The 24,119-nt window shown below is 35.5% G+C and overlaps 2 protein-coding genes across 5 annotated transcripts in view; one reads left to right on the top strand and one right to left on the bottom strand.

Moving 5' to 3' along the window:
• LOC145269036 (DNA repair protein XRCC4-like) overlaps positions 1-19,695 on the top strand; it is a 208,225-nt gene extending 188,530 nt beyond the window's left edge. For all 4 annotated transcript variants that reach the window (XM_080124635.1, XM_080124636.1, XM_080124638.1 and 1 more), the window contains 3 exons: positions 16,166-16,249; positions 17,190-17,343; positions 19,479-19,695. In XM_080124635.1, the coding sequence (XP_079980761.1) occupies positions 16,166-16,249; positions 17,190-17,259 (154 nt within the window). In that variant the 3' untranslated portion in view covers positions 17,260-17,343; positions 19,479-19,695. The remainder of the gene's footprint in view (positions 1-16,165; positions 16,250-17,189; positions 17,344-19,478) is intronic.
• Positions 1-24,119, bottom strand: part of LOC145269035 (alkaline phosphatase-like) — a 282,423-nt gene that overhangs the window by 65,964 nt on the left and 192,340 nt on the right. Inside the window, exon 11 of the mRNA XM_080124634.1 lies at positions 19,770-19,805. Within this exon, the coding sequence (XP_079980760.1) occupies positions 19,792-19,805 (14 nt within the window). The 3' untranslated portion in view covers positions 19,770-19,791. The remainder of the gene's footprint in view (positions 1-19,769; positions 19,806-24,119) is intronic.

The raw sequence follows: 24,119 nt of genomic DNA on the forward strand, positions 1-24,119 counted from the left end.
GCACACTTTATAATTACATAGTGGGGTGGGGGGGAAAGAGATTAGAACCGCTTTTGTCGGGAAGGGGGGGGAAGAAGCCAAGTGCACAGTTTCCCAAGCATTACCTCCTATTAAAAGAGGAAGCACACTTTATATTTACTTAGTGGGGTGGGGGGACGAGATTAGAACCGCTTTTGTTGGGGGAATGGTGGGGGGGGAAGAAGCCAAGTGCACAGTTTCCCAAGCATTATCTCCTATTAAAAGAGGATGCACACTTTATATTTGAGTGTGTGAGAGAGAGAGAGAACAATTCTCAACCTATATACTCAACAAATTTTTTATCTACAGATTTGAAAGTTTGTATATAGGGTATTCAGACATATGGAAATATGTCTAGCATAATCTATCTATTATATCTATAAAAGTGAAAATGTGTGTGTGTGTGAGGTAGCCAGAGAGAGAGAGAGAGAGAGAGAGAGAGAGAGAGAACAATTCTCAACCTATATATTCAATACATTTTTTATCTACAGATTTGAAAATTTGTATATAGGGTATTCAGACATATGGAAATATATCTAGCATAATCTATCTATTATATCTATAAAAGTGAAAATGTGTGTGTGTGTAAGAGAGAGAGAGAACAATTCTCAACCTATATACTCAACATATTTTTATCTACGGATTTTAAACTTTGTATATAGGGTATTCAGACATATAGAAATATATCTAGCATAATCTATACATTATATCTATAAAAGTGAGAATGTGAGTGTGTGAGAGAGAGAGAACAATTCTCAACCTATATATTCAACAAATTTTTTATCTACAGATTTGAAAATTTGTATATTGGGTATTCAGACATATGGAAATATATCTAGCATAATCGATCTATTATATCTATAAAAGTCAGAATGTTTGCATGTGGTTGTGTGTGTAAGGTTGCGAGAGAGAGAGAGAACAATTCTCAACCTATCTATTCAATAAATTTGTTATCTACAGATTTGACCATTTGTATATAGGGTATTCAGACATATGGAAATATATCCAGCATAATCTATCTATTATATCCATAAAAGTGAGAATGTGTGCGTGAGAGAGAGAGAGTAAGTACAATTCTCACCCTATATATTCAACAAATTTTTTATCTACCGATTAGAAAATTTGTATATAGGGTATTCAGACATATGGAAATATATCTAGCATAATCTATCTATTATATCTATAAAAGTGAGAATGTGTGTGAAAGAGAGAGAGAGAGAAGAGAGAGAGAGAACAATTCTCAACCTATATATTCAACTAATTTTTATGTACAGATCTGAAAATTTGTATACAGGGTATTCAGACATATGGAAATATATCTAGCATAATCTATTATATCTATAAAAGGTAGAATGTGTGTGTGTGTGTGTGTGTGTGAGTGAGTGAGAGAGAGAGAGAGAGAGAACAATTCTCAACCTATATACTCAACAAATTTTGTATCTACAGATTTGATAATTTGTATATAGGGTATTCAGACATAAGGAAATATATCTAGCATAATCTATCTATTATATCTATAAAAGTGAGAATGTGTGTGAGAGAGAGAGAGAGAGAGAACAATTCTCAACCTATATATTCAACAAATTCTATCTTTACAGATTTGAAAATTTGTATATAGGGTATTCAGACATTTGGAAATATATCATGCATAATCTATTATATCTATAAAAGTGAGAATGTGTGTGTGAGAGAGAGAGAAAGAACAATTCTCAACCTATATACTCAACAAATTTTTTATCTACAGATGTACAAATTTGTATATAGGGTATTCAGACATATAGAAATATATCTAGCATAATCTATCTATTATATCTCTAAAGTGAGAATGTGTGTGTGTGTGTATGTGTGAGAGAGAGAGAGAACAATTCTAAACCTATATACTCTACAAATTTATTATCTACAGATTTGAAAATTTGTATATAGGGTATTCAGACATATAGAAATATATCTAGCATAACCTATCTATTATATCTATAAAATGACCATGTGTGTGTGTGTGAGAGAGAGAGAGAGAGTCAGAGAGAGAGAGAACAATTTTCAGCATATATATTCAACACATTTTTTATCTACAGATTTGACAATTTGTATATAGGGTATTCAGACATATAGCAATATATCTAGCATATTCTATCTATTATATCAATAAATGTGAGAATGTGTATGTGTGTGTGTGTGAGAAAGAGAGAGAGAGAGAGAGAGAAAGAGAGGAAGGAAAATTCTCACCCTATATATTCAACAAATTTTTTATCTACATATTAGAAAATTTGGATATAGGGTATTCAGACGTATGGAAATATATCTAGCATAATCTATCTATTATATCTATAAAAGTGAGAATGTGTGTGTGAGAGAGAGAGAAAGAGAGAGAGAGAGAACAATTCTAAACCTATATATTCAACTAATTTCTTATCTACAGATTTGAAAATGTGTATATTGCGTATTCAGACATATGTAAATATATCTGGCATAATCTATGTATTATATCTATAAAAGTGTGAATGTGAGTGATGGAAAGAGCAAAAAATTCTCAACCTATATTTACAACAAATTGTTTATCTACAGATTTGAAAATTTGTATGTAGGGTATTCAGACATATGGAAATATATCTAGCATAATCTATTATATCTATAAAAGGTAGAATGTGTGTGTGTGTGTGTGTGTGTGTGTAGGTGTGTGTGAGAGAGAACAATTCTCAACCTACATACTCAACAAATTTGTTATCTACAGCTTAGAAAATTTGTATATATTCCACACATTTTTGGGTACAGATTTGAAAATTTGTATATAGGGTAGGCAGACATATAGAAATATATCTAGCATAATCTATCTATTATATCTATAAAAGTGAGAACTTGTGTGTGTGTGTGTGTGTGAGAGAGAGAGAGAGAACAATTCTTAACCTACATACTCAACAAATTTGTTATCTACAGCTTAGAAAATTTGTATATAGGGTATTCAGACATATGGAAATATATCTAGCATAATCTATCTATTATAACTACAAAAGTCAGAATGTGTGTGTGAGAGAGAGAGAGAACAATTCTAAACCTATATATTAAACAAATTTTTTATCTACAGATTTGAAAATTTGTATATAGGGTATTCAGACATATGGAAATATATCTAGCATAATCTATCTATTTTATCTATAAAAGTGAGAATGTGTGTGTGTGAGATAGCGAGAGAGAGAGAGAAAAAGAGAGAGAGAGAAAAATTCTCAACCTATACATTCAACAAATTTTTTATCCACAGATTTGAACATTTGTATATAGGGTGTTCAGACATATAGAAATATATCTAGCATAATCTATCTATTATATGTATAAAAGTGAGAATGTGTGTGTGTGTGAGAGAGAGGACAATTCTCAACCTATGTATACAACAAATTTTTTATCTACAGATTTCAAAATTTGTATATTGGGCATTCAGACATATTTCAATATATCTGGCATAATCTGTCTATTATATCTATAAAAGTGAGAATGTGTGGGATAGAGAGAGAGAACAATTCTCAACCTATATACTCAACAAATTTTTTATCTACAGATTTGAAAATTTGTATATAGGGTATTCAGACATATGGAAATATATCTAGCATAATCTATTATATCTATAAAAGTGAGAATGTGTGTGTGTCTGTGTGTGTGTGTGTGAGAGAGAGAGAGAGAGAGAGAACAATTCTCAACCCATATACTCAACAAATTCTTTATCTACAGATTTTAAAATTTGTATATAGAGTATTCATACAAATAGAAATATATCTAGCATAATCTTTCTATTATATCTATAAAAGTGAGAATGTGTGTGTGTGTGTGTGAGCGAGAGAGAGAGAGAGAGAGAGAGAGAGAGAACAGTTCTCAACCTATACATTCAACAAATTTTTTATCTACAGATTTGAAAATTTGAATATAGGGTATTCAGAAATATCGAAATATATCTAGCATAATCTATTATATCTTTAAAAGTTAGAATGTGTGTGTGTGAGAGATAGAGAGAACAATTCTCAACTTATGCACTCTACAAATTCCCAAGCATTTGGGGTGGGGGGACGAGACTAGAACCGCTTTTGTGGGGGGAAGGGGGGGAAGAAGCCGAGTGCACAGTTTCCCAAGCATTACCTCCTACTAAAAAAAGATGCACACTTTATATTTACTTAGTGGGGTGGGGGGAAGAGAATGACACCGCTTTTGTGGGGGCGGGGGGGGGGGGAATAGGCCGAGTGCACAGTTTCCCAAGCATTTCCTCCTATTAAAAAAAGATGCACACTTTATATTTGAGTGTGTGTGAGAGAGAGAGAGCAATTCTCAACCTATATACTCAACAAATTGTTTATCTACAGATTTGAAAATTTGTATATAGGGTATTCAGACATATGGAAATATATCTAGCATAATCTATCTATAATATCTATAAAAGTGAAAATGTGTGTGTGTGAGGTAGCCAGAGAGAGAGAGAGAGACAACAATTCTCAACCTATATATTCAATACATTTTTTATCTAAAGATTTGAAAATTTGTATATAGGGTATTTAGACATATGGAAATATATCTAGCATAATCTATCTATTATATCTATAAAAGTGAAAATGTGTGTGTGTGTGTGTGTGTGTGTGTGTAAGGGAGAGAGAGAAGAATTCTCAACCTATATACTCAACGTATTTTTATCTACGGATTTTAAACTTTGTATATAGGGTATTCAGACATATAGAAATAAATCTAGCATAATCTATACATTATATCTATAAAAGTGAGAATGTGAGTGTGTGAGAGAGAGAACAATTCTCAACCTATATATTCAACAAATTTTTTATCTACAGATTTGAAAATTTGTATATTGGGTATTCAGACATATGGAAATATATCTAGCATAATCGATCTATTATATCTATAAAAGTCAAAATGTTTGCGTGTGGTTGTGTGTGTAAGGTTGCGAGAGAGAGAGAGAACAATTCTCAACCTATCTATTCAATAAATTTGTTATCTACAGATTTGACCATTTGTATATGGGGTATTCAGACATTAACTGGTTAAAAATATTATTTATACAAGAGTTTTAACGAAAAATGTCAGGAAAAAATTAACAGGAATAAAAAAATTCAGCTTTCAAAATATTAGACGATAATAAAAATATCGTTATATTTATGGTAGAAAATAAATAGCCATTTTGTATATTACCACGTGACCTCATACCTCTTAAACTGGAAGGGGGGAGGAGAGGAGGCCGCTTCAAAACCAACACCGTCTTTCTCTTTTCTCTCTCTCTCACTTACCCACTTACTCTTCTCTCTCTCACCCACTGTTAAACTGGGGGGGGGGGAAGAGGCAGCTTCAAAACCAACACCCTCTTTCTCTTTTCTCTCTCTCTCACCAACTTACTCTTCTCTCTCTCTCACCCTCTTTCTCTTGACCTCCTACCTATCTCAACCTATCTATTCAATAAATTTGTTATCTACAGATTTGACCATTTGTATATAGGGTATTCAGACATATGGAAATATATCCAGCATAATCTATCTATTATATCCATAAAAGTGAGAATGTGTGCGTGAGAGAGAGAGAGAGTAAGTACAATTCTCACCCTATATATTCAACAAATTTTTTATCTACCGATTAGAAAATTTGTATATAGGGTATTCAGACATATGGAAATATATCTAGCATAATCTATCTATTATATCTATAAAAGTGAGAATGTGTGTGAAAGAGAGAGAGAAGAGAGAGAGAGAGAGAACAATTCTCAACCTATATATTCAACTAATTTTTATGTACAGATCTGAAAATTTGTATACAGGGTATTCAGACATATGGAAATATATCTAGCATAATCTATTATATCTATAAAAGGTAGAATGTGTGTGTGTGTGTGAGTGAGTGAGAGAGAGAGAGAGAACAATTCTCAACCTATATACTCAACAAATTTTTTATCTACAGATTTGATAATTTGTATATAGGGTATTCAGACATAAGGAAATATATCTAGCATAATCTATCTATTATATCTATAAAAGTGAAAATGTGTGTGTGAGAGAGAGAGAGAGAACAATTCTCAACCTATATATTCAACAAATTCTATCTTTACAGATTTGAAAATTTGTATATAGGGTATTCAGACATTTGGAAATATATCTAGCATAATCCATTATATCTATAAAAGTGAGAATGTGTGTGTGAGAGAGAGAGAAAGAACAATTCTCAACCTATATACTCAACAAATTTTTTATCTACAGATTTAAAAATTTGTATATAGGGTATTCAGACATATAGAAATATATCTAGCATAACCTATCTATTATATCTATAAAATGACCATGTGTGTGTGTGTGAGAGAGAGAGAGAGTCAGAGAGAGAGAGAGAACAATTTTCAGCCTATATATTCAACACATTTTTTATCTACAGATTTGACAATTTGTATATAGGGTATTCAGACATATAGCAATATATCTAGCATATTCTATCTATTATATCAATAAATGTGAGAATGTGTATGTGTGTGTGTGTGAGAAAGAGAGAGAGAGAGAGAGAAAGAGAGGAAGGAAAATTCTCACCCTATATATTCAACAAATTTTTTATCTACATATTAGAAAATTTGGATATAGGGTATTCAGACGTATGGAAATATATCTAGCATAATCTATCTATTATATCTATAAAAGTGAGAATGTGTGTGTGAGAGAGAGAGAAAGAGAGAGAGAGAGAACAATTCTCAACCTATATATTCAACTAATTTCTTATCTACAGATTTGAAAATGTGTATATTGCGTATTCAGACATATGTAAATATATCTGGCATAATCTATGTATTATATCTATAAAAGTGTGAATGTGAGTGATGGAAAGAGCAAAAAATTCTCAACCTATATTTACAACAAATTGTTTATCTACAGATTTGAAAATTTGTATGTAGGGTATTCAGACATATGGAAATATATCTAGCATAATCTATTATATCTATAAAAGGTAGAATGTGTGTGTGTGTGTGTGTGTGTGTGTGTGTGTGTGTAGGTGTGTGTGAGAGAGAACAATTCTCAACCTATATACTCAACAAATTTTTTATCTACAGATTTGAAATTTTGTATATAGGGTATTCAGACATATAGAAATATATCTAGCATAATCTTTCTATTATATCTATAAAAGTGAGAATATGTGTGTGAGAGAGAGAGAGAGAACAATTCTCAACTTATATATTCCACACATTTTTGGGTACAGATTTGAAAATTTGTATATAGGGTAGGCAGACATATAGAAATATATCTAGCATAATCTATCTATTATATCTATAAAAGTGAGAACTTGTGTGTGTGTGTGTGTGAGAGAGAGAGAGAGAACAATTCTTAACCTACATACTCAACAAATTTGTTATCTACAGCTTAGAAAATTTGTATATAGGGTATTCAGACATGGAAATATATCTAGCATAATCTATCTATTATAACTACAAAAGTCAGAATGTGTGTGTGAGAGAGAGAGAGAGAACAATTCTAAACCTATATATTCAACAAATTTTTTATCTACAGATTTGAAAATTTGTATATAGGGTATTCAGACATATGGAAATATATCTAGCATAATCTATCTATTTTATCTATAAAAGTGAGAATGTGTGTGTGTGAGATAGCGAGAGAGAGAGAGAGAAAAAGAGAGAGAGAGAAAAATTCTCAACCTATACATTCAACAAATTTTTTATCCACAGATTTGAACATTTGTATATAGGGTGTTCAGACATATAGAAATATATCTAGCATAATCTATCTATTATATGTATAAAAGTGAGAATGTGTGTGTGTGTGAGAGAGAGGACAATTCTCAACCTATGTATACAACAAATTTTTTATCTACAGATTTCAAAATTTGTATATTGGGCATTCAGACATATTTCAATATATCTGGCATAATCTGTCTATTATATCTATAAAAGTGAGAATGTGTGGGATAGAGAGAGAGAACAATTCTCAACCTATATACTCAACAAATTTTTTATCTACAGATTTGAAAATTTGTATATAGGGTATTCAGACATATGGAAATATATCTAGCATAATCTATTATATCTATAAAAGTGAGAATGTGTGTGTGTCTGTGTGTGTGTGTGTGTGTGAGAGAGAGAGAGAGAGAGAACAATTCTCAACCCATATACTCAACAAATTCTTTATCTACAGATTTTAAAATTTGTATATAGAGTATTCATACAAATAGAAATATATCTAGCATAATCTTTCTATTATATCTATAAAAGTGAGAATGTGTGTGTGTGTGTGAGCGAGAGAGAGAGAGAGAGAGAGAGAGAGAGAACAGTTCTCAACCTATACATTCAACAAATTTTTTATCTACAGATTTGAAAATTTGAATATAGGGTATTCAGAAATATCGAAATATATCTAGCATAATCTATTATATCTTTAAAAGTTAGAATGTGTGTGTGAGAGATAGAGAGAACAATTCTCAACCTATGCACTCTACAAATTTTTTATCTACAAATTAGAAAATTTGTATATAGGGTATTCACACATATGGAAATATATCTAGCATAATCTATCTATTATATCTATAAAAGTTAGAATGTGTGTGTGTGAGGTAGCGAGAGAGAGAGAGAGAGAGTAAGAACAATTTTCAACCTATATATTCAACAAATATTTGATCTACAGATTAGAAAATTTGTATATAGGGTATTCAGATATATGGAAATATATCTAGCATAATCTATCTATTATATCTCTAAAATTGAGAATGTGTGTGTGAGAGAGAGAGAGAACAATTTTCAACCTATATACTCAACAAATTTTTTATCTACAGATTTGAAAATTTGTATATAGGGTATTCAGACATATGGAAATATATCTAGAGTAATCTATCTATTATATCTATAAAAGTGAGAATGCGTGTGTGTGTGAGAGAGAGCGACACAGAACAATTCTCAACCTATATATTCAACAAGTTTTTTATGTACAGATCTGAAATATCCCATTTGTATAGAAGTAGAAATCTTGATACCTACTCTGATACCTAATAAAAGAAAGGACACTCTTTAGGGCGGATTTTGATTATAACAAGTCACTAATTAGAAATTATAATAAACATTCAAATAATTTAAGAATTTTACCAAAATAAAATTGCATGGTAATCACCCAATTTCTGCCACAAAATTTTGATTGGCAGAACTCATAAACATAAAATATATATTTTCTAATTTCATCTTTTTTTTTCTTTTTACATAATCTGGTTTGATGTTTTCCCAAATATTCAAATCACTATATTTTGCTGCTTAATATCAAATACAGCAACTGAGTTATTTTTATGCATCAAACAATTACATTTTCTCATTCATCCAAACTAATCACTGAACATCAATTTCATATTTTCTTCACTAAAATATTACTGTGCTTGATGTCATCAAGTGGAGCGGATCATTTTTTTTTCATTTGTTCACACATTTTTCCAATTTATATATATTTTGTTAAAGATTCTTAGCCTATGTCATTGCATACCAATCTGTTTATTAAAAGTTAAGGTTCACTGTAAACACATATGTTACACCAAAATAAAAACGCTTCAGATAATGTCTTGATATTCAATTCAGTTTCTCACATGACATCTTATGAAGTTAGTAGAAATGTTACAGACTTTTGAATCTCAAACACTTTCAATACTGTGCACTGATATTTTCTTTTTTGCAATATAAGCACATTCATGATTTTTTTTACAAACGTTAAAAACTTTCACATTGTGTAGCAATATACTGAAACAATTATAAAAATATTTGTTTTTATTTTGAATGATGCAGGGCATCCGAAGAGAGATTTTTCTAACAAAATGAAAGTATAATTTTTAGCAATAGGTATCTAGGAAAAGGCCACTACATATGTTATAAGTTCCAAATTTCCACAACCTGGCAAATACTGGTACACGCTAGCAAATTTAGATTTGCAATTACAGAATATGATTCTAATTTTTTCCTTTGCTCTTTATTCTAACACTACACTAAGTTTACTGTGTTATTTCGCTACAGTTGATATTGTGTAGAACAATAAGAAAATCATAGTGAACAATGCATTCAACAAAATTTCACACACATTCCTAGATACCTATATCTAATAAGTTCAAAAGAAAGGACACACTTAGGGAGGTATTTTGGTGGTCAAGTCACTAATAAGAGATTAGCTGGTTTCCCGGCATAGCCCAGGATATAATAAAGATTGACTGAAATACATGTTCTAGCTGGTTTCTAGGCGTTGCCAGGGATGTAATATAGACACATTATGTTGTATATTACCTGTTCTCTTCTCCCTAAGGTAAAACAATTTCATATACATGCTGTAAATTACCTATGCTAGGGATAAAACATGAACAATACCAGTCCTAGGGTAGATAAAACAAATAATACATAGAGATGAAAGATTCCTCTCCCCTAAGAATCAAACATATGTTCAATATCTGCTTTTGTTTTTTCATTGTTTATACGGTCCCGAGCAACGCCGGGTAGCCCTGCTAGTAATATATAAAAGGCAAAAATCTGTGTGTATGTATGTATGTATGTATGTATGTATGTTTGTTTGTAACGCTAAAACTTTTGACAGACACAACCAAAGTTGACAAATTAGGTATCATATTACACCTTGATCACCCGCATGACAAATATCGAAATTTCACGTCAAACGGACAATTAGAAGGGGGTGAACTTATCATTTTTCTTCCAGGGGGGGGGCCCCAAAAAACCTGTCATTTTAATGTTATTCATTACGTGTCATGTGACGTGACGTCAGCTCAGTAAAATGTCGGCTGCGGCTGAGGTACGTTAAAACTGCCTTCGGAGGAGAAATTGATACTATAACACAGTTAAATATTAGTTTTCGACTCGAACCGTTATTACCAACGGAATTATCGCACTCCAAAAATCAAAATCCCAAAATTACACGAAAATTGACGTAGGGAAAATGTTTTTATTTTTGCTTGAAGTTTTTTGCCGGCGAAGATGACTTTGCTCTTTGTAAAACATGTAAACAAAGATTTAGCCAAAAGATTTAGCCATTTTGTTTATACATTCTAACTCTGTTAACTTGAAGGGGGAGGGGTGGGTATCAGTATCAGGCCGCTTATGTAAACGAAAATTAGGTCACGTGCACATTTTCCAAAGAACACATTCTCTCTCTCTCTCTCGCCGTCTTTCTCTCTCTCTCTCTCGCCGTCTTTCTCTCTCTCTCTCTCTCTCTCGCCGTCTTTCTCTCTCTCTCTCTCTCTCTCGCCGTCTTTCTCTCTCTCTCTCTCTCTCTCGCCGTCTTTCTCCCTCTCTCTCTCACTCTCTTCTATCTCTACACCTTTCCTAACTCTCTCTATCACCATATTTCTCTCTCTCTCACTCTCTTCTCTCTCTCTCTCTCTAGACCTCTTTCTCTTCTCTTTCTCTCTCTCACCCTCTTTATCTACTCTCTCTCTCTCACCCTCTTTCCCTTCTATCTATATTAGCACTTATCAAGGCCAATAGGCAACTTGAGATTGAGAGTTCAAACGTGCACAGTAGTGAAATTTGGGAAAGAGGATGGAACAACTTTCTCTTCTGCCTCTCTCTCACACTATTTATCTTCTCTCTCTCTCTCGCTCTCTCTCTCTCTCTCACCCTGTTTCTCTTCTCTCTATATTAGCACTTATCAAGGCCAATAGGCAAATCGAGGATAGACTCGACGATGAGAGTTCAAACGTGCACAGTATTCAAATTTGGAAAAGAGGATGGAACAACTTTCTCTTCTGCCTCTCTCTAACACTCTTTATCTTCTCTCTCTCTCTCACCCTGTTTCTCTTCTCTCTATATTAGCACTTATCAAGGCAAATAGGCAACTCGAGGATCAACTCGACTCACCATATTTCTCTCTCTCTCTCACTCTCTTCTCTCTCTCTCTCTCTCTCTCTAGACCTCTTTCTCTTCTCTTTCTCTCTCTCACCCTCTTTATCTACTCTCTCTCTCACCCTCTTTCCCTTCTATCTATATTAGCACTTATCAAGGCCAATAGGCAACTCGAGATTGAGAGTTCAAACGTGCACAGTAGTGAAATTTGGGAAAGAGGATGGAACAACTTTCTCTTCTGCCTCTCTCTCACACTATGTATCTTCTCGCTCTCTCTCTCTCTCTCTCACCCTTTTTCTCTTCTCTCTATATTAGCACTTATCAAGGCCAATAGGCAAATCGAGGATAGACTCGACGATGAGAGTTCAAACGTGCACAGTATTACAATTTGGAAAAGAGGATGGAACAACTTTCTCTTCTGCCTCTCTCTAACACTCTTTATCTTCTCTCTCTCTCTCACCCTGTTTCTCTTCTCTCTATATTAGCACTTATCAAGGCAAATAGGCAAATCGAGGATCAACTCGACTCACCATATTTCTCTCTCTCTCACTCTCCTCTCTCTCTCTCTCTCTAGACCTCTTTCTCTTCTCTTTCTCTCTCTCACCCTCTTTATCTACTCTCTCTCTCACCCTCTTTCCTTTCTATCTATATTAGCACTTATCAAGGCGAATAGGCAACTCGAGATTGAGAGTTCAAACGTGCACAGTAGTGAAATTTGGGAAAGAGGATGGAACAACTTTCTCTTCTGCCTCTCTCTCACACTATTTATCTTCTCTCTCTCTCTCGCTCTCTCTCTCTCTCTCACTCTGTTTCTCTTCTCTCTATATTAGCACTTATCAAGGCCAATAGGCAAATCGAGGATAGACTCGACGATGAGAGTTCAAACGTGCACAGTATTACAATTTGGAAAAGAGGATGGAACAACTTTCTCTTCTGCCTCTCTCTAACACTCTTTATCTTCTCTCTCTCTCTCACCCTGTTTCTCTTCTCTCTATATTAGCACTTATCAAGGCAAATAGGCAACTCGAGGATCAACTCGACTCACCATATTTCTCTCTCTCTCTCTCACTCTCTTCTCTCTCTCTCTCTCTCTCTAGACCTCTTTCTCTTCTCTTTCTCTCTCTCACCCTCTTTATCTACTCTCTCTCTCACCCTCTTTCCCTTCTATCTATATTAGCACTTATCAAGGTCAATAGGCAACTCGAGATTGAGAGTTCAAACGTGCACAGTAGTGAAATTTGGGAAAGAGGATGGAACAACTTTCTCTTCTGCCTCTCTCTCACACTATTTATCTTCTCTCTCTCTCTCGCTCTCTCTCTCTCTCTCACTCTGTTTCTCTTCTCTCTATATTAGCACTTATCAAGGCCAATAGGCAAATCGAGGATAGACTCGACGATGAGAGTTCAAACGTGCACAGTATTACAATTTGGAAAAGAGGATGGAACAACTTTCTCTTCTGCCTCTCTCTAACACTCTTTATCTTCTCTCTCTCTCACCCTGTTTCTCTTCTCTCTATATTAGCACTTATCAAGGCAAATAGGCAACTCGAGGATCAACTCGACTCACCATATTTCTCTCTCTCTCTCACTCTCTTCTCTCTCTCTCTCTCTCTAGACCTCTTTCTCTTCTCTTTCTCTCTCTCACCCTCTTTATCTACTCTCTCTCTCTCACCCTCTTTCCCTTCTATCTATATTAGCACTTATCAAGGCCAATAGGCAACTCGAGATTGAGAGTTCAAACATGCACAGTAGTGAAATTTGGGAAAGAGGATGGAACAACTTTCTCTTCTGCCTCTCTCTCAGACTATTTATCTTCTCTCTCTCTCTCTCTCTCTCTCACCCTTTTTCTCTTCTCTCTATATTAGCACTTATCAAGGCCAATAGGCAAATCGAGGATAGACTCGACGATGAGAGTTCAAACGTGCACAGTATTACAATTTGGAAAAGAGGATGGAACAACTTTCTCTTCTGCCTCTCTCTAACACTCTTTATCTTCTCTCTCTCTCTCACCCTGTTTCTCTTCTCTCTCTCTCTCACCCTGTTTCTCTTCTCTCTATATTAGCAATTATCAAGGCAAATAGGCAACTCGAGGATCAACTCGACTCACCATATTTCTCTCTCTCTCACTCTCTTCTCTCTCTCTCTCTCTCTCTAGACCTCTTTCTCTTCTCTTTCTCTCTCTCACCCTCTTTATCTACTCTCTCTCTCTCACCCTCTTTCCCTTCTATCTATATTAGCACTTATCAAGGCCAATAGGCAACTCGAGATTGAGAGTTCAAACGTGCACAGTAGTGAAATTTGGGAAAGAGGATGGAACAACTTTCTCTTCTGCCTCTCTCTCACGAAAGAGGATGGAACAACAATAGGCAACTCGAGGATAAACTCGATGGTGAGAGTTCAAACGTGCACAGTATTCAAATTGGGGAAAGAGGATGGAACAACTTTCTCTTCTGCCTCTCTCTCAAACTCTTTATCTTCTCTCTCTCTCTCTCACCCCGTTTCTCTTTTCTCTATATTAGCACTTATCAAGGCCAATAGGACACTCGAGGATCAACTCGACCATGAGAGTTCAAACGTGCACAGTATTCAAATTTGGGAAAGAGGATTGAACAATTTTCTCTTCTGCCTCTCTCTCACACTCTTTATCTTCTCTCTCTCTCTCACCCTGTTTCTCTTCTCTCTATATTAGCACTTATCAAGGCCAATAGGCAACTCGAGGATCAACTCGACGATGAGAGTTCAAACGTGCACAGTAGTGAAATTTGGGAAAGAGGATGGAACAACTTTCTCTACTGCCTCTCTCTCACACTCTTTATCTTCTCTCTCTCTCACCCTGTTTCTCTTCTCTCTATATTAGCACTTATCAAGGCCAATAGGCAACTCGAGGATCAACTCGACCATGAGAGTTCAAACGTGCACAGTATTCAAATTTGGGAAAGAGGATGGAACAACTTTCTCTTCGGCCTCTCTCTCACACTCTTTATCTTCTCTCTCTCTCACCCTGTTTCTCTTCTCTTTATATTAGCACTTTTCAAGGCCAATAGGCAACTCGAGGATCAACTCGACGATGAGAGTTCAAACGTGCACAGTATTCAAATTTGGGAAAGAGGATGGAACAACTTTCTCTTCTGCCTCTCTCTCACACTATTTATCTTCTCTCTCTCTCTCACCCTGTTTCTCTTCTCTCTATATTAGCACTTATCAAGGCCAATAGGCAACTCGAGGATCAACTCGACGATGAGAGTTCAAACGTGCACAGTATTCAAATTTGGGAAAGAGGATGGAACAACTTTCTCTTCTGCCTCTCTCTCACACTCTTTATCTTCTCTCTCTCTACCCCTGTTTCTCTTCTCTCTATATTAGCACTTATCAAGGCCAATAGGCAACTCGAGGATCAACTCGACGATGAGAGTTCAAACGTGAACAGTAGTCAAATTTGGGAAAGAGGATGGAACAACTTTCTCTTCTGCCTCTCTCTCACACTCTTTATCTTCTCTCTCTCTCTCTCTCACCCTGAAAGATTCCTCTCCCCTAAGAATAAAACATATGTTCAATATCTGCTTTTGTTTTTACATTGTTGTTACGGTCCCGGGCAACGCCGGGTAGCCCTGCTAGTTCTAATATATAAAAGGCAAAATGTGTATATCTGTATGCTTGTGTGTCTTGCAAAAACTTCTAACAGACGCGGTAGACCATGACAAAATTGGTATCGTTTTAAAGCTTGGTCTCTCGGCCGACAAATATTGAAAAATTGGCCAAAAGCATTAATTCTTTCACCCTTAACTGGGCCGTTTTCTACAAGGAAGGGTAATTTTTTTGTCAACATTTTTGCAATGTCATCATACACTTTGCATTGACTACCCTTAATTCGAATGCTCACGACTTCTGTTTTCGCGGTGGATGCATCAGCTAAGACGTTAGTTTTTTTTTCACCTTCTTTTCCTTCTTCGTGTTACGGGTTCATGTCTGCTTGGCTATTACAACTTTTTTTTTTCATTTTTTTTTTTCTAACACCTCTTTCCACCCGGACTGCCTAGTGTTGTTTTGATTCCCCCCTCCCCACATATCTCCACACCCAGGCACCCCCTCTACTACAGCTTTTTTTTTTTTTTAACACTTCTCTCCACCTGGGCTGCCTACTATTGTTTTGACCCCTACTCTCACTGGGGTTCACCACCCCTCCACACCCAGGCAATGCTAGGTATCCCCACTAGTTTATATATGATAGAAGATGTTGGCCGAGTTATTACTGAATGCGTTTTAATAATTTTACAAAATTTATTTTTCTTTCTTTTCTTTTTGAACACTGTAGGCCGAAGAAAGCCAGGTTGAAAAAAGCTGACAGTGCCAAACCAGGTTCGTCCAAAACGTCTTCTGAGTACGGAAAACCAAAAATGTAAGTATCTCGTATAGTGATGGATGATTCCAATATTTTTCTAGATTCCGATACAATTTCCTATTTTGATTCTTTATAAATCTCTAAATATTTAAGTATAAAGTTGTTTTATCCCGATCACCATAAAAACTTGATCTTGGCCCAAAATATGAAGTTGTTATTTTATCTCGATCACCATAAAAACACATGTCCAATGTACATATATTTTCTCAAACGCACTTGTGGGGGATGATCTATAAATTTTAGTTTTACTATTAGTTTAAAATCGATCAATTCTTATTATTTTTATAATTAGTACCAGCAGTGGAAGATTCTGTTTAAACAAAATCAAATAAAAAAAAAAATAATTAAAGAAATCGTTTTGACATTGGAAAAAAGGCACAAACTTCTCCAATTTCGATACCAATTCCGATATCCAAAAAAGTTCCGATTTTTCCAATTTCTCCTCTTTATCTTTTTTAAATAGATTTTCTCTTTTACTTAATGGATTAATAAATTATCTCCCCTTTATCGTTTGGAAAACTAAAAAAAACGATTATTAGACTAGAAACAAAATGCAAAGTTTATAAAGCAGTGGTAGTACCTGCTCTACTATATACAGCAGAAACATACACACTGTGCAGGGACCACGTAAAAAGGTTGGAATCAATACAACAGCGCCACCTAGGTTAAATAGAATCCGACTTAAAAAAAAACAAATATACGCCATTAAAAATCGTTCTTTCAAATAACCAGATTCGGCATTAAATAACCTGAAAAAGGTTGATATGCCATAAAACAAAAACAACCAACCAACCAACAGTCAAAACCATTGTTTTTTTTTTATCTGAAAACTCAATTTATCGACTACAAAGTCTTATCCCAGTAGCGTTGAAGCACCATAAAAAGTTCAACTCCACTTTATGTAATTAATTCTTTTTTTTTTTTTTTTTTTTTTCAGAAAAGAAGAAAAACAAAGTTTTGGTGCCAATATGTCAGCTGACACAAGTGACCTTTTAGACGACTTTTGAATAATCACTGACGCACATCTTAAACGAATTGGTCAAGTCTCCTCCTAAAATTATTTATGGTCAATTTTTTGCTGTTAAGCATTCGTAAGTATTACATATAAATATACGTGTTATTGGTTTAATGCTGATGGCAACGTCTGTCTAATAAGCATCGGGTGAGGCTATACAGTTTGAAGATGGAATTGGCTCTCTGGATGCAGGCCTGGGCGGGTGATAAGGAGACTCAGTTACCCCCTAGTAAGCGTTAGTAGTGGAAGTTTGGTAAATTGGATTACTTAAGGGGACGGCTTATGAAGAATTTGTTTGGACTTGAAGACAACTCCCTCTTGGCATTGCAGACAAGGTCCGGAAAGACAAGCCAATATGGTTGGCGCCAACATAGCTGCAGGAGTTTATCATTTAAAAAATTTTTTTTTTTCTTTTTACATCGGAGTCACCACTTATCAAGGCCCAGAGGCCACTCGAGGACAATTGTGGCGAAAGTTGTGGGAATGCAGGCTTACCTCTTAAACGGCCTCGGTGTGAGCTTTGCCGACGCAGCATCATGATGCTGAAAAGGGTCCAAGATGGCACCTACGGCGTTATATAACAGAATCTTGTGTGCTCTCGTGCACGGATGCAAATTTGGAGGACTCGTGTCTTTCATAAAAACAGGCCACTGGAGCAGATGGAACAGATGTGAAAACGAGTCTACAGAAAGTACTGACGAACGACGCTGCTGCAGCGAGCTGAGGTTTTGTGTACTCTTTGTTGTTGCAAAAAAAAAAAAAAAAAAAAGACAATGGCATTCTGCAGCTAGTCTGGTGCACCGCAGCATTTGTTGCAGCTATACAGTTTGAAGATGGAGCCAACATAGCTGCAGGATTTAAAAAAAAATTTTTTTTTTTTTACATTGGAGTCACCACTTATCAAGGCCCAGAGACCATTCGAGGATAAGGGTTAAAGAGTGTACAGTAGTCAATGGGACAATATCGTAATAATCGTTAATAGTGGAAATTTGTTAAATTGGATTATTTAAGAGGACGGGTCATCAAGAATTTGTTTATGTTGGACTTGAAGACGATCATACTGTAGTCAGCTGGAAAGCAGGCAAACGGAAGAGAGTTCCAGAGGCGTGCAGTTCTAAGAAAAAAAGCTTTGTTTATGGAATCTATGTTTAGATTTAAGCACAGTTAAAGAGTGGGGGAAATTATTGATAGTGTTTTCAGCTAGATGAGTGTTTCTCGTGAAAGTTTGGTGAGGAGGGGGTCATAGATTGGAGCTCAGACGAGCACTTGCCATGAAAATAACGGTAAAGTGGAAACAGGCTCGCAACGTCTCTTTTGTGAAAAAGAAGTTGCAGGGACGAGAAAAGGGCATCCCCCACTAGGCTACAAAGTCTATTCTGAACTCTATCAAGGCAGGATAAGGTCTTTCTAACAGCTCCTGCCCAGATGTGGCAACAGTGCTCCATCCTTGGACGTACCTTGCTCTTATATAGTTAAAGAATTGCATCAGCAGTGACATATCTACTGGATCGATGGAAGAATTCCACCATTTTTCCAGTGAGTTTCCGGAAAGTTGTTGCATTGTTTCATCATCCGCGTATCAGGATTTTTTGTTGGGGTTTACTCCCTTAGGTTTTACCAAGGCATCCACAAGGTAGTGGGAATATTTGCCGATATTGCAAAAGTGTGTTGATTCTGATGGCGCTTATTTAATGAATAAATATTTTTTTGTTTGAGCCGAAATATGTTCGTCTGAATTTAAAAGTTAAAAACCCCAAGAACTTTCTTATCAACCTGATACATGTTTTGGATTTTTAAGATCTTAAGGCACTTTCATGTTCATACATAAGTTATCACTCTTCTCCAATTTATATACATAAAATTAGTCGATAAAATCTATATATAAAAGTGAGAATGTGTGTATGTGAGGACAATTCTAAAACTATATACTCTACGAATGTTTGATCTACTAACTAGAAATTTGATGTATGGTGTATTCAGATATGTGGAAAACTTGAGGGGTCGAGATAGAAAGAACTTGTTCATATTGACCTTGAAGACGACCATGTTGCAATCAGCTGAAAAACCAACCAATGAAAAAAAATTAAATATTGACGCATTTTCTGTGTCATTTCATGTTAATAGTTGAAAATATGTGTTTAGATCTGGGATTGAAAAAAATTTGTTTTAATTGTTCTAAATAACATTTTTTTTTCTTTTCTTGAATTCAAGGTTCCTGAAAGCACAAGGCCTGTGCCGACTGCGACAATACTAAACAGAATCAAGGGTGAAGGCGAAGAATTTTAGCATTTCTATCCGTGCTCATCAATCGCTGTTAAATACCATCGCATATCGTTTGTACCGTATTATCACGAGATCAATTCACATTTGTTTTTCTTTTTTTTTTCCTACCTTGACGAAATAAAAAAACAATTTTCTGCAATTTAAATCTATTGGCCTCTATGTTATATAAAAAAAAATGACTCGAATCTATAAAAATCTGTAGAAAAAATCACAACTTACTTGACTAGTATGTGTGCTTGCTTCAAAGGGTCGGTCCTGTAAAAAAAGAAAAAAAAAAGGAAAGAAAGGCTAAAATGGTTGACTAGCGGGGGTCCCCGGCGGGGGTCCCCGACATTGCCCAGGTGTGGATAGGTGGTGTAGTAAGGAACCCCGGGGGAGGTGCGGATGGAGAGAGGTGTTAAAAAAATAGTGGTAGTAGAAGGAGGGGGGGGGGCGAATCACAACAATAGTAGGCAGCTCGGGAGAGAGGTATTAAAAAAAAAAAAGTAGTTGTAGGCAGGCAGGCTTTATACATAAACGTCACCACTTATCAAGGCCGATAGGCCACTCAAGGATAAGGGTTAAAGAGTGTAGAGTAGTCAAAAGGGCAATATAGTAATCGGTAGTAATGGAAGTTCAGTAAATTTGTTAACTTAAGTGGAACGGCTCATCAGAAACTTGTTCACGTTGGACTTGAAGACAACCATATTATAGACAGCTGGAAAGCAGGAAAACGGAAGACAATTCCACAGGCGTGCAGTTCTAAGAAAGAAGCTTTGATCATGGAATCTATGTTTAGGTTTAGGCACAGATAAAGAGTGGGGAAAATTATTGATAATGTTTTCAGCTAGTCTAGTGTTTCTTGTGAAAGTTTGGCGAGGGGGGACCATAGATTGAAGCTCAGTTGAACACTTTCCATGAAAATAACGATAAAGCAGAGACAAACTCGCAACATCTCTTCTGTGAGACAGAGGTTGCAGCGAAGAGAAAAGGACATCTCCCACCAGGCCACAAAGTCTATTTTGAACCCTATCAAGGCAGGACAAGTCTTTTCTAGCAGCTCCTGCCCATATGTGGCAACAGTATTCCATCCTTGGACATATATGGCTCTTATATAGATAGAGAATTGCATCAGCAGTGAGATATCTACTGGATCGATAGAAAGATCCCACCATTTTTCCAGCGGCCTTGGCAACAGATTTGATATACGTGTTCCATTTAAGATCAGGAGTAATGGTCAAGCCCAGAAGCTTGTCAAAACTTGAGGCCTCCTGAAGACGAGAGCCATTCATTTCAATTGATGACAAATGTGGATTAGAATGTTGATGATGTAAAGAGAGAAGCTTGGTTTTAGATGCATTAAAAGTAACCAGCCACTTCTTTCCCCATTGTACAACGTGATCAAGATCAGAGGAGAGAGAATTGGAGAGAACTTGGTCGTTTACTGTCTTAGATGGGCTACCATAAATGGTAGTGTCGTCAGCATAAATGTCTACAAATGATGTAAGGATATGATTTGGAAGATCATTAATGTAGATCAGGAAAAGAGTTGGGCCCAGGATGGATCCCTGAGGGACACCGGCATTAATACTGTGAGCTTCTGATTTTTGCCCCTCAACTACTACTCTTATGAACCTATCAGAAAGAAATGATTTAATAATTGAGAAGACTTTTCCAGCTATACCATAGCTAGCGATCTTGTGAAGTAAACCTTTATGCCATACCCTATCAAAGGCTTTAGATATGTCAAGAGCAATTGCCCTAGAAAGATTGCCACCGTCGAGAGATTTGCTAATCCTATGCGATATAACTGTAAGGACATCTGCTGTAGATCTAGCAGAACGGAAACCATATTGAGTGTCACTAAGAAGGTTATTTTTGTTGAGATGTTTGATTACTTCTGTATTTAACACAGATTCTAGCAACTTACTCATGACGCACAGGAGACTTATTGGCCTGTACTGAGAGGGGGATGAGCGATCACCAAAAATTATAGCATTTCTCCATTTCTTAAGATTTCTTAAATTTATTTTTTATCCAAATTTTTTCCTGCTAATATGATTATGAAGTTTGTAATCTATGATAATCGTTGAAAAAAAAAGTCTTAAAAAGGGGGTGGGCACTCTTGTACAGGTCCGTCATTGAAATAAAAAATGCAACAATATGCAATGAAACAAATTAAAACAAAAAAAAAATCCTATTTAAAAAAATAATTTATTTACGAAAGTAAATACATCATACATTTGAGTTTGTTCATAAACAAGTCAGCCATTTTAATATTTTGTTTATATATAAAAAAAAAAGAATTACCTTGTAACTCTATAAAATTTCAAAGGAATTTTAACCCGTCTTGAAACTTACTTGAATGTTTTGTTAACATATCGGTTTCTGTAACACAAAAAAAATGTTGACGATGGGTAAATATTTTGAGGCTTTTTCAGATTGGCACGTGTGGCGTCATTTAAAGTTAAAGGAAAGTATAAAAATATCTGTATCGTCGCAGCTGTATTGGTTCACATATTTGCTACGACTGATAAATTATCATGATTACGTTCACATAATCAAATATATAAGCAGCTAAATATCTGTCTGTTGGTCTGTCTAGATTCTAGAGTTCGACAGAAAGATTTTAGAGTTTGACAGAACTATTTTAAAGTTTGACAGAAAGATTCTAGAGTTTGACAGAACTATTTTAAAGTTTGACAGATTCTAGAGTTTGACAGGGAGATTCTTAGTTTGACCAGATACACTTGGATATGTTATAAAAATACTACTGAATATGAGAACAGTAGTCCGTTCGAAATTCCATACAGATTCCAGAGTTTGACAAAAAAGATTCCAGAGTTTGACAAAAAGATTCCAGAGTTGAACAAAATACAGCTGAAGAAAACCAGACATGACATCGACCAAAATGTTGTGAAAATGATATTCAAGATGAGAGCAGTAGTCCGAAGAATCCAAATAATATGAATAATTGCTTACGTAAATTTTTATAGATGAAGTATTATTTGTGATATTCGTCACCACATTTTAATTTATATATCTATTGACGATTTTCTGCAATTTACGTAATGACGATGAGGGTGAAATATCGATTATTCAGAATCCAAATCAATTTAGAAACGTGTTTATAATTACATTTAGAAAAACGTGGGGTGCGTGTTTGACTACCGTCACGGCGTATGTAAATTAGTTACGCCAAGTCTTATTAACATCTGCACTTTCTGTGGTCATTCACACAGTGATACTGCGAGGAAAGGTATGGATCACCCCCTTTTCAAACTCTGAGTAATGTTAGATATTGACCTGGAAATGTCGGAAACCTGGTCGATTATTATTACTAGAAAAATAAAACATTTGGATTTTGGAAAATGTGGACTTAGTCAGCAATTTAACTTGGAAATAAAATAAACAAAGTCGATTTAGGAATTTTCGGAGTAGTTATGGAATTTGGTTGAAAGTAAACAAGTTTTTTTTTTCTTTTTTTTTTACATAAGAGTCACCATTTATCAAGGCCCAAAGGCCACTCGAGGGTAAGGGTTATAGAGTGTACAGTAGTCAATGGGATAATATTGTAGTAATCGTTAGTAATGGAAGTTTGGTAAATTGGATTACTTAAGGGGGCGGTCCATCAAGAATTTGTTTATGTGGGACTTGAAGACAACCAAGTTGGGAAGCAGGCAAACAGAAGAGAATTCCACAGGCATGCAGTTCTAAGAAAGAAGCTTTGTTCATCTACATTTTGATTTAGGCACAGATAAAGAGCGGGGAAAATTATTGAAAGTGGCTTCAGCTAGACGGGTGTTTTTTGTGAAAGATTGGTGAAAGGAGGGACCATAGATTGAAGCTCAGATGAGCACTTGCCATGGAAATAACGATAAAACAAAGACAGGCTCGTGACCTCTCTTCTGTGGGAAAGAGGTTGCAAGGAAGAGAAAAGAGCATCCTCACTAGGCTACGAAGTCTATTTTGAACTCTGTCAAGGAAGGATAAGTTGCTTCTAACAGCTCCTGCCGAGATGTGGCAACAGTACTCCATCCTTGGACATACTTGGCTCTTCTAAAGGTAGAGAATTGCATCAGCAGTGCGATATCTATTGGAGCGGTAGAATGATCCCATAATTTTTCCAGCAGCTTTGGCAACGTATTTGATGTACGGGTTCCATTTCAGATCAGGAGTAAAGCTCATACCCAGTAGCTTGTTAAAAGATGGAGCCCCCCCCCAATGCGAGAGCTATTCATTTCAATTGATGCCGGACGGAGATCAGAGCATTGATGATGTCAAGGCAGGATAAGGTCTTTCTAGCAACTACTGCCCAGATGTGGTAACAGTACTCCATTCTTGGACATATTTGGTTTTTATATAGGTAGAGAATTGCATCAGTAGTGACATATGTGATTTGATCTGCTTTGCTGACTTAGTAGTTAGAGACATCAAACTGGATGAGTTGGTGAGAAACACGTCAGTGAACAGACATGAGAATGATCCTATTGGAAACATGATTGAAGATGTAGAAAGAGACTTAGCGTGTCAAACTGAATATTGTCCTTAATATCAACGAGTCTTTATGGCATTGTTTTAGGGTTTGGA

Source organism: Euprymna scolopes, chromosome 45 (assembly GCF_053919585.1).
Source record: "Euprymna scolopes isolate OS-2025 chromosome 45, ASM5391958v1, whole genome shotgun sequence".
NCBI lineage: Eukaryota > Metazoa > Mollusca > Cephalopoda > Sepiida > Sepiolidae > Euprymna > Euprymna scolopes.